The sequence below is a fragment of the Rhopalosiphum maidis genome, chromosome 3, assembly GCF_003676215.2.
Source record: "Rhopalosiphum maidis isolate BTI-1 chromosome 3, ASM367621v3, whole genome shotgun sequence".
Lineage (NCBI taxonomy): Eukaryota > Metazoa > Arthropoda > Insecta > Hemiptera > Aphididae > Rhopalosiphum > Rhopalosiphum maidis.
Genome location: NC_040879.1, coordinates 34,093,170 through 34,105,245, shown reverse-complemented (window position 1 = coordinate 34,105,245; position 12,076 = coordinate 34,093,170). Strand labels below are relative to the sequence as shown.

The window sequence follows — 12,076 nt, the reverse complement described above, 5'->3', positions numbered from 1 at the left end:
TATTATTTATTTTATAGATCTCCAACCTATAGATATTATAAATACAGATTGTTTCGTAAAGTACTAAAATCTGCATACATTTATGTACTTACCATAGCTTGGTTAAACACTGTAGGTACATACTACATTTACAAATTTAATAAATAAAAATGTGGGCAAGAAGGTATAACCACTCTACTGTATAGTAGGTATCGACTGTGTAGAATGTATACTTCTACTTCACTGTCTTCACTATAGGTATCTAGTATTTTTACTTAATGTTTAACTGTTTAAGGCAATTGATTTGTAAGCCAAGCTATTAAATCAGGAAATTATGAAACAATTATACCGTATAATATCGTGCCCACTGTACTCAATTGGTAAATGCTCAATAAAAATTTTAATCATTTAGTTAAATACCTACATTTAATAAGAATAATTAGAAATAACTATAATAGGCACCTAACTAATAAAACCACATAATTGTTTATTATAGAAACGTGTGTTTAACCGCATGGACAACTGCTTATTAATAAATTAGTGTCTTGGGTCTATCGTCTTCCGATCACCACGGATGTAGATGGAACATGTATAGGTATCTAAAGCTGTATAATTTTTTCAACCAAACGTATATTTTTAAGAATAGTTATTAAATATTTACCAATTGGGTATCAATTCATGAATCATGATAACTGCTTAATATTCTAAAATTATTTTCTCAGAAATAATTATAAGTACCCAAAGAGCCAAAAGCGTAACCAGGATTTTAAAATGGGAGCTAAACTCAAAATAATAAAAAAAAAAAAACATAATAATCAACAATTAACAATTACAGTTTATTTTTATATTTTTACATACGCGGGCCATATTTTTTCAAACCAAACATTTTCTGAAAATACGCGTGATCTTAAATTGTTTTACAACGTAATATCTTTATTTTTCCTAAAATGTCTTGAGAATATACTTATATTATATGTTGGTTAAACGTATTAAAATCGAATATCCAATAGGTATATTAATTAATTTTTTTCTTCTCCGTAAATATTACTTAATTATTTACTATATTTATTATACACTTAATAATGTATAGTGTGTCTATTGTCCGACTGAAAGTTTAGTATCATTAATTCCAATATATTCGTAACTAAACAATATATTTATAAATGTAGTTTTTTTACAATAATTAGTAAGAATTTTAAATAATGTTCAAAACCATATTTTCTAAGACGGTCAAAAAAATATCAAAATTGATTTCGTAAAAATAATATAAGGGACCTATGTGTGATCTACCGATAAGTGGCTGGTCCAATAAGTGATCTATCGACTAAATAAAGTTGTTCTATAATTTACACCTGTGTCACACTGTTGAAATTTGTTTTGTATAATATAATATGCTTAGGTACTCCAGCCTCCGTGATGTATCAAATAATATCAATGATGAGTACCTATTACAGATAATTTTGGAGCTGAAACTACATTTCCAAGAACATTAATGGTATATTGGTGTGATAAATAACGTAATGCTGTTTGATGTAAGTGACCTATATTTTGTTCATTACCTATACGAGAGTAAAAATGAAATCAATATTATTTTGTTAAATCATACCAGACATAGGTACGCTACCAACTATATCTACACAATTTAGTCAACTTCATTGGATTGTATAATTTCTTTTTCAGTTTTAATAAATCAAATTCATAATTTAATTTGTTGTATACGTCACTAAAAGTGTAATAATAACAAATAACGGATACAAATTAAAGAAAAGGAAAAGAAAAAAATATTTTATACATCAAAAATTATCTGAATTGTTCACAACAAAAGTGTAGCTACAAGTTCGGACTATATAATATTACTTTATACATATTTGTACGTTAATTGCTTACGCTTATTATATAAAAAAAAAACTGTTTTATGGATTGTAATAGAAAATATTAAACCAAAAAAAAAAATAAAAATATTTATTCACTTAACATTTAAATAACGATAAAATATTTATTGTAGGTATTATAAATTATAATACGTAAGTCGTAAATACATCGTTTAGGTACCTATACTGCAAATAGAAAAATTCGGCAATCTGAACATCGGAGAATAGCGGTCGGAAATCACAGCTTACAATAGAAAAAGGACATGTGTAATGTCCATACTTCGTTTTTTGACACTCCTAAAAAAATATAAAAAGACTACATAATTTATACCCCTTCTGTAGTTACCGCCGATTCATTATCTCGTTAATTTAAGATCTGTTATAATTTAAGTGCGTATACTGAAAATATCTATTTTGTGCTGAAAAAAAAACAAAAATTAAAATACATGTATTAATTTGATATTGACCTAATATTATTGTATGATCACAGTTATGTAATATATCTGTGTGTATGACCAATTTTTCTCAAAAACAGCATCCATATTAATCTGCAGGATCGTATTTTTTACTCGGCTAAATAAATAATATACACTAATATACTTAAGGCCTCTATGTATTGGCCATCGATGTACATTAATACAATCATCTACCTATTTTGTTATTATCGACCGTTCTCGTTTATAATTAATTATTATTAATGGCGACAAACGGATTAATTAACTAGGTATTGTAGTATTTTAATAGGCGATGCCGAATTGGCGGAGGCCCTTCGCGACCACCGGCCAACAGCTGTGGACGGACGGCAGACGGTGCACTGCAGCCAACACGTCTACAAATTACAATAACATGATACAATAGTGATATATAGGTGGGCCGGTGGGCGGATTTATCGGGAACGGTTAAGAACGTTAAGATCAAGGGGAACAGTGAGAAGTTGGCGGCGCGGACCACCGCCAGCGAAACGGTCGAGTGGTCTACTATAGGATTGTACACAGACGAGTGAGGGCGAAGGTCGCGTAAAAGCGGAAGCACTGCACGTGCACACATGACCGCCGCGCCGCCGTATCCGTTCAATGTTCGTGTTACACAATATGGACGACGGTCGGTGGTCTCGGAACACAAAAGACCGAACGGTGAACACGGTCACAAGGATCGCTTGCCCGCCGCCGACCGCGACACCGCGACTCAGCCAGCCGTCCTAGGAAATCGTCCGTTATCATCGTGTCGCCGCCGCCCTTATCAGCCTCGCACGCAGTCGTTTTTATCAACTGTGGGACTATCAGTAGTTCCCGTCGAACACAAAATGGGTAGTGAAAAAATATTATGTATATTATTATTTTAATGTATACCTACACTACATCGTATGGCCGTATGGGTACCACCTACGTTTAACATTATTCTAGTGCCGTTCAACAGTCGGTAGTCATCGCAATTAATAGTATTATAATAATAATGCATAATATTGCAATCGTCTTCGATTAGAATATCGAACATGTTATTGTTTTGAATTGCGTATTTGCGTGTACTCCAATCTCAACGCATACTGCGCCCGTCACCGTTTTGATATTTAATATTGTTAAAATCTTTTTCTTCTCAATTTATCAGGTGTTATTGTTTTATTATTTTATTTACCGTTTTCACATATTGATTTTAACATGACGGTTTTATCGAAAAAAAAACCTCAGGCCCTATTAGAAGAATGTGAACCTTCATCGAGCACACACGGTCATGCTTTACCTCATCCAACGACCCAAGCTCATTCTCAGGTAAACAATTATCTGCTGTGTTATTGTATTCAGTTATTTGTCACCAACCTATGTGGCTGTGTATCAAAATTAATTGGTTTGTTTATTATTGCTATATTACATTTATATTTCAATTTATGTCCACTACATAAATATAATTAGTCGTCATGGGTAGTCAGATTTAAGAAGGTACATTGTATATAAACCAGGGCCGAATTTAGACTTTCAGATGCTCAAGGTAAATTTTTTTTTCGAGCTCCCTGGCAGTAAAACAATTTAAAATACCCAATATCTAAGTAGTTTAGTAATAATAATAATAATATGAGTAATTAATAATTGTACGAAGAGTAGTAAAAATTGCTCATCTTAAGAGTAAACATGGAGTGAAATTGTTTCGTTTTCATTGACATAATAGTATTACACACCTTGCACATGATTTGTCTCGAATGGGTTAAAACCCAAATATTAAATTACATTATTTAATATATTATTTACCTTTAAAGTTGCAAACAAATTAGGTAGTAGGTGCATTTTAAAAATATCGTTTCTTAAGCTTTTTGGTTTACATGCAATGCAAATTTAAAATTTTATATCCACGGGTATGTATGTGCGTATTGCTTTTTTTTTAAATCAGTTAAATCATTGGTAATTATTTTATAGCCCAAAATCAATTTAAATTAATTTTAAATCAAATTTAAGAACTATTTAAAGAATAATTCTGTGTTATATCAGTGTTAAGTTATATCTAGATACAAATTAAGAAATTAAGTACCTACATCTTATTTAGATAAATAAATATTATATATGTACAATATATGGGTATAATAAGTGGGTACAATTGAATTTGAAATTCAAAAGTTAATAACAAAATTATGTTTTGTTAACATTTTTATACTAAATACTTATTAGAAAATTATATTAAAAATATTTTAAACAATTTATAATATGTAAAATTAATATAGATCATAAAATTAAAATTAAAAAACTACATACATTTTAATATAGATATCATAGGAAAAAATAGGCAGTGTCTGTGGCCCCAGAGCTCAGGGGACCTCATTGTTCTTGGTCAATTATTATTCTGTAACTACTTCCTTAAAATAATTGAAAATGTTGATGTGTCTAATAGTGAATTTTTCAAATACATACAATATACAAAGAATGGTGTTTGCACTAATAGTTATTGCATTATGACCACTGGTCCATGATTAAAGATTAACAAAACAATTATTACTATGTGTATAGTATTGTAAATAGTTAAATTTATAAAATAGTTTCTTAAAAATATTATCATTGTATTGTCGAGTTAAATATTATCAAACACTTATTATATTTTTGTTTAAGTAACATTAGTGTAATGTTACAATATTCATAGCGCACATAAAAAAATATTCATTTAATAATAGTCTTAACATTTTTATATTGAGTAATTTAAATTAAAATCATAGACAAAAAAATAAAATCCGTTTTAGATTGAGACAAATGTAACAACAGCATAGAGTAGAAATGAAACAGAAGTTGTCAAAAATGGATTTTAGTTAAATGAAAATACAAATACTGTAATTACCATAATAGAAAATAATAACTCATATGATTATTGATTATAGTATGGTCGTTACTATGGTATCGATGTCATGGCAAAAGAACCATTGATCTCTACCCCATTTATGGTATTTCTCAACAATATTACGTCATGTATTTCTTTTTAATATTAATAAAGATATAATACTAGTAAAAGAGCCTAGTTTATTTATTACCTGAGGCACTTTCACATCTAGCTACGCCACTCTGTACTTATAATTTTCAACTTGTTTAGGTAGGCACTCTTCTATATTTTTATTTATTTACTTAGTTCTGCTTTACCTTATAAGTATCTAATTATTTGATATTATTTGATATCTTTTGAATTATTTAATTGTTCTATTACTTAATAGTTAATATATTGCAAAATAAAATGTGTTTTCATTATTTTATTCATATACAAATTTAAAATATAAAGAATGGTACAACTAAATTTATTTTAAGCAGAAAAAAAATATGAAACTATAATGTTTATGGACTTATAATAATAATTTAAGATTATATTAATAGGTATATTGTATTGGCTATAGTCATTACTCATTAGCCTTGTATAACTTTAACTTTGATAAATAAAATTATAGATAAATTGTAAACTAATTTAAACTGTTATTAATATTTCAGATAAACGCATTAGATGAACGAATTAAGTCTCCTCAAAGATGGTCTGTAGAAAATATTGAGAATGTCTTAGGTTCAAAACAAGCAAAACGTAGGATTCACCGTAGTCCGCATAGGTACTTTTATTTCAGTAATATGCATTAAATAATCCAAAAAAAATTGACACAGTTAGATTTGTATATGTTGTTCATTTTCAGCATATTTTTTGTCTATGTTATTTTATCTGATTATAATATATACTCATAATTATTTATTCTTAGAGTTTTGAAGTGTCTTGAAATTTTTTATATTTTTTGTCTAATAAGTTTTTAATAATTTTAAGAAATACAAGAAATAGTAAAGGGCGTGATAGAGACAATAGATTATCTCAAAGTTCTTGTACTTGTCAGTGTGGAGCCACTGACTTGAATGGTCACTGCAGTTCAGATAAGTGTGGATATAATAGTGAGGATGAATATGGTGAAATTCCAAAACAATTCAATGACATGGAATGGGCTGAGGTAATCATGGGTTTATTTTTGTACTTTATAATATGAAACTTATTTACAAACATGAAATACTTATTATTTACTGTATGATGTATTTAGTTATAATTTATTTATATCATATAAAAATTATGAATACTCAAAATAAAACAAAATGATTTATTATCTTTTATAATACTTGGGCATAAATTAATTATATTTAGTATAGTCTTATTTAATAAGGTTTCTGTGTAAATGTGCTCACAAAGTATTTAATCAATTGTTTAGTGGTAGTTTAATTTGTAGTTAAATATAATTCATAATTCTTTTTAATTAAATATTTTATGTTAAGAGGGTATAAAATGATATTCTTATTAGACTTTTTTCTGTATTTCAATTTTTAAATGAATTATAAGTAAAAAATAATATTCTTACCTTTAAGTTTCATTATAGATATTATTATTATTCACTCTAATATTAAAGTTAATAAACTAAAATCAGTTCTACTGAATGTAAATTTACTATGTTGTACATTTATGAGATGAAGACTACACATGCATATTGTTATCTGAAATTTTAAACTATAAACACTTAAAAACATAATATTATAACATTTTATACATTTCAGCAAGACCGTATCTTTGAAAAAAAGTTGAAAAAATGTGATCTAGTTTTGAAACAAATGAAAGATGATGGTGCGTGTCTTTTTAGAGCTGTATCAGATCAATTATTTGGGGACCAAGATATGCATGATATAGTTCGTAAACAGTGCATGGATTATGTTGTGAGTAATTTTAATATAGTGGAATAAAACAAATATTCTATTCGTCAAACTAAATTTCTTAAACTGAAGTCAATATTTTTCAAAAAAAATTTTAAATCTTAATGACAATATTTTTATTTATAGAAGGTATAATTTCTTTTCCCTTTAAAAATTCTAATTCTGTTGGATTTTGTTTACCATTAATATTCTACTCGATTAGAAAATTAAATTAGTCGATTTCATCATTATATTAGCAAAAACTTACTTCTTCTTTTAAGTTTAATGATTTGTTTTTAGAAATAAAATTAAATTTATACCTCTTAATTGTACATTATATATTACATTTTATATAAAAACTGTCATGTTAATGTTTAATACTTTTTAGTCAAGCAATAAAGATTATTATATGCAGTATGTTACTGAAGATTTCAATACATACATTGCTCGTAAAAGATTAGACCGAACTCATGGAAACCACGTAGAAATACATGCTATGTCTGAGTTATATAATCGTCCAATTGAGGTTTATTGTTATGAAATTGGTAAGTTAATTAATTTAATTTTGAAATTCTGGAAAAAGTAGGTCTTAAATATCATTATTTTTTTTTGTTTAAGAACCAATAAACATATTCAATAGAGCTAATACATCAGAATCTTCTAATCCACCAATAAGATTATCTTATCAAAGAGGAAGTCATTATAATAGTATCGTAGATCCACATAAAGCGACAATTGGTATAGGATTAGGATTACCAAGCTTTTCACCTGGTTCAGCCGATAAAAAATTATTAACTGATGCTGTTCGTCAAAGCGAAGATTACTTGTTAGAACAGGTATGTTATCCATTACAGATTAAAGTTTGTTAAATACATTCTATTGATATGGTACTTGAGTTGGTATATCTAATTTTTTTTATTATTGGCTTAACATAACAGGTCATTTAGACCCTTTGCCGCGATCACCTATCCTCTTCATGCTTCTCTGTCAATAGCTAGTTCTTTGCCGTTGATAACTTCTAGCATTTACAGGTTACTCTTAACTCTGTCTGCTCATCTTTGTCTTGGCCACCCTGGTGGCTTCTTTCCACCCGGGATCCATTATGTATTTTTTTTTTTAATTTGTTATTATATCTTTTATACAATTCACTTTCTACTATCCTTTTTCAGGTTTCAACCTCAACCTAGCTGCATTTTTCTTTGCTATTGTTAGCTTTTATCTGTCACTGAACCATTTTTTACTATTATCTTTTGGTTTATAACCTAATGTTTTACAGCTCGCTGTCTGTGTTTTTAGATTTCCTTTTCCAGGCCATCTAGTCTCTTGAACCACTAATAAAGCTAGCCCATATCTGTCAAGGTCATTGTTGTCAGTGTTCCAGTCCTGTTTAGTGATCTTACATTTTATGTACCGGTCTTAAAATCCTGAAGATTCCCATTCATCTGAGGTTTTTTTTGTGGTTGTTTCTAACTATTGAGTTTAACCCCAATGACAATCCCTATTAATGGAGGGCTCAATATGGAGGTGGTGGTGTTTTAGTGCTACAGTATATGTAGGCACTTACTTATATGTAAGTATATGATGATGCCTGTATTTTTCGGGTACACGTCTACCTAGCAGACTGAGAAGTCCGCGGAGATGTCACACCCGTTACCAAAATAAAAGGGTACCCCAAGCGGGTATATCCAATTATTATGTAAAAACTATCTTTTTTTTTTGATTTTTGTGATTACCTATTATTAGTTATTGTTACTATTATTTTAGACTGCATAAAAAATTGATTAATTTAGTGGACCAATCATGGGCCAATAAATCATGTTTAAGAAATCATAAACCATTATTAATTCATTAAATGTTTAGTGATTGCTCATGCAATCCTGCATTACTGTCTAGTATTTTGTACACAAAAATTTGTAATAATAATTATGCATATTTTTCAGTTTGTTTTACAATAATTTCTTTTAGGAGGATGCTGCACCTGCATGTGTTGTTTCTATCTTACTGACGTACAGTATACCAAATTTGTGTATAATATATTAATAGCTATATAAAATATTACAACTCTAAAATGCTCATACTTAATTTAAAATTATAATATCAATAAAAGCATATGAGATGCCCTAGATAATATTCTTACCTTTAAGTTTGATAATAGATAATTGTATTCCATTATTAAAGCCAATACCATAAAATGTGTCCTGTTGAACACAAATTTTTTATGATGTACGTTAGTAACACTGAGACAACATATGCGGGTGTAGCGTCCTCTTAATCTCAGATTTGAATTTTAGCTAAATAATAAATTCAGTTAATTACTGTTATAGTATCAACACTATTAAATAATATTAATTAATTACAGTTTTTCAAAAATGTTTATTAATATCTACCTTATTTGTTATGTAGAAGCCTTATGTTTTTTCATTATTGTATGATAAATCTATGTAAAATAATAAAATAATTGTAATATTTACAGACAATGCTAGAAGATAAGCTTAGAGCTACAGATTGGGAAGCTACAAATGATACAATTGAAGAACAAATAGCACGTGAAAGTTATTTACAATTTTTAAAAGACAATGAAAAAAGAAATAAAGTAAATTTTCAAATTTATTAATAGATTATAGTTAAAATTATTAAGATTATAAATAATTACAGAAAGATAAAGAGACATCTGCCACATCAACAGCAACTTCTGCATCTATTGTCAAATCATATCAATCTCGAACTTCGCCGCCAAGATATTCAGTTGGACCCAAAACCCCACCTGATTTATCTCCCTGCAGAGATTGTTCAGAAATAGAAAATCAGACATTTGTCACATTACCTCCACATCTTTTTGGTAAATATTTTTTTCTTACATAAATTATTACTTAAGCTTATATTTTACTTTAATCATTAAGGCATGTCTAAATGGGAAGATATTGGTATCTTAACAAAAGTTTTGGCCACTTCACAACAAGAGTACCTTGACAGTTTAAAAAGACAACGTGATGAACATAAAGAAGAAGGAGATAAGAAATACTTATATGATACAGACAAACCATCTACTTCTCAATGATCTTTTAAATAATGATGATTTTGATAAGATATACATTATGCATTATTATTAAGATCAACAATTTTGTTTTTAATTATTTTTTTAATCCACCATGAGCCACTATTATCTAGCTTGGATAGCTTCAAAAAGTATTTCACTGTTCACATACTTTTCATTCTAACTAATTTCATTTTAATAAATATAAATAATTCTTTATTAATTTTAATCGTTTATTATACAATTTAAATTTTAAATATAATTTTGATTAAACAATTTTTTTCAAAAAGTACAAATTTGAAAAAGAAAAATGAAATTTTATAATATAATATTATATTATATATTTTAATTAAATGCTTGAATTAACAAATATTACAAAAAGGCAGTGAAGCTACTCATGGTGGACTAAAGTAAGTAGTCTTACTTAATTTAATTGATTTTTATCTATCTTAGTAATAAGTTATACATTTTTTAATATTCTGTATTATTCAAACATTTGCTGTGCTTGTTAACGAATAGCACAACTAAGATAAAATAATGGGGGGGGGGGTTATACTTACTTCATTTTAACAAAGCTAAGAATACATTTAAATTTCTGAATCCATTAATTTAAAATATACCCTATTTTAAAAGAGAATAGTCAGTCAGTTAACAGATTTTTGTCCATTTCCACGCACTTCCCACCAACTACTATGTACTATTGGACGGTCCCTAAATTAAACATAATAATATTACTAATTAGGAATATTATTCGTAAATGTCTGTATGTTATCTTCAGAAAACATCGGCTAACATGGTGGGGGAAATTTGGGCTCCCCACTGCTGGAGCTGTTAATCGGTATTCGCAAAAAGTGATACTCTATTGACATTGTCATAAAATCAAATTTAAGGCTTGAAATCGAAATAAAAAAATATTTTGCTTTTACTACTCAGCAGGCATATGGATTGTAGAATTCAGTAGAGTAATGGTCAAGCATTGCCAATAAAATTTGGTTCCTGTGCAAATCAATGCTAGGCATTAATTAATTAGAAAATTATTCTAACTTAATTGGATGCTTTTAATTCATATGAACTTTATTTTTAAGAAACCTTAATCAAATTTTAACGTGTTAAAAATAAAAAATAACTAGTTTTTTTAAAAATTCCTTTTTTATTGCATAAAACTCAATGTTCCATAAAATGTAAAACTACTGAATGCCAACTGGATAATAATTAATAATTTACAATTTATTAGAATTGTTTAATAATAGATTGGTACATTTTCGATAATATAATCTCCTATTAATCTTTTATGTTTCTTGTATTGTACTGTTTCAGGCCCAGATTACCTGCTTTTTATTTTTTTTTAAAGGTTCTCTTTTAAAATTTTTTTTTTAAATTAAAATGTTTCCAAAAATCTATTATTTTTAAACTTAAATAACTTTTTTTTTAGTTACGGTATCTAAATAATAAAAACGATATTTCACAGCCAAAGTTCTCTTTTTTACGTAGTTAAATTTTCGTTTCTTAGTTATTACTGTAGCCTTCTCAGTTCTTTCCCGCTCAATACAGATTTTGCTATGATTTACATTTGTAAGACGGAGACAACACATGCGGGTGTAGCATCCTCTCAATAAAATTATTCACAAATGATTAAATTCAAATTTTTATAGTTAGATTATGTAACATATTTTTTTTTTAATTTTTAAAAGTTGTCTTATTAATAGGCAAAGTATAAGATTATATTATTTTTGTTTGTAGCCCCCTATTTCTCGTGGGCATGGGGGCCATACTCCCGTTCCTTAATCCGGGCCTGCACGGTTTAAACCATAGCTATATAATATATAAATATAGTTAATACCTTGTTATTTATTTAATGAAATACTGTACATTTGAACAAACAGATTATTAAATTTAAACCTTCTATTTTCTATTCTAACCTAAGTTATTATTTTCATCAACTAACTACTATCTTACTTAGAAATTTGGGAATTCAAGAATCAACTTTGTTAGTTTTTTTTTTTAACTTTGTTTACATAACTAAG

General features: G+C 27.9%; 1 protein-coding gene across 1 annotated transcript; it reads left to right on the top strand.

Moving 5' to 3' along the window:
* Positions 1-3,204: 3,204 nt before the first annotated feature.
* On the top strand, positions 3,205-10,231 carry LOC113556894 (OTU domain-containing protein 5-A-like). The gene is made up of 9 exons (XM_026962112.1): positions 3,205-3,616; positions 5,798-5,910; positions 6,117-6,294; positions 6,887-7,042; positions 7,407-7,563; positions 7,637-7,854; positions 9,492-9,611; positions 9,674-9,857; positions 9,919-10,231. Exons 1-9 carry the CDS (start codon positions 3,506-3,508, stop codon positions 10,074-10,076), a joined length of 1,395 nt encoding a protein of 464 aa, XP_026817913.1. The 5' UTR covers positions 3,205-3,505; the 3' UTR covers positions 10,077-10,231.
* Positions 10,232-12,076: the final 1,845 nt, after the last annotated feature.

Excerpts from the sequence above, each read along its gene's own strand:
- LOC113556894 (XM_026962112.1), top strand. The coding sequence starts at position 3,506 with ATGACGGTTTTATCGAAAAAAAAACCTCAGGCCCTATTAGAAGAATGT. Across the intron at positions 7,043-7,406 it reads AACAGTGCATGGATTATGTT|TCAAGCAATAAAGATTATTA; the intron begins GTGAGTAATTTT and ends AATACTTTTTAG. Across the intron at positions 9,858-9,918 it reads ATTACCTCCACATCTTTTTG|GCATGTCTAAATGGGAAGAT; the intron begins GTAAATATTTTT and ends TTAATCATTAAG.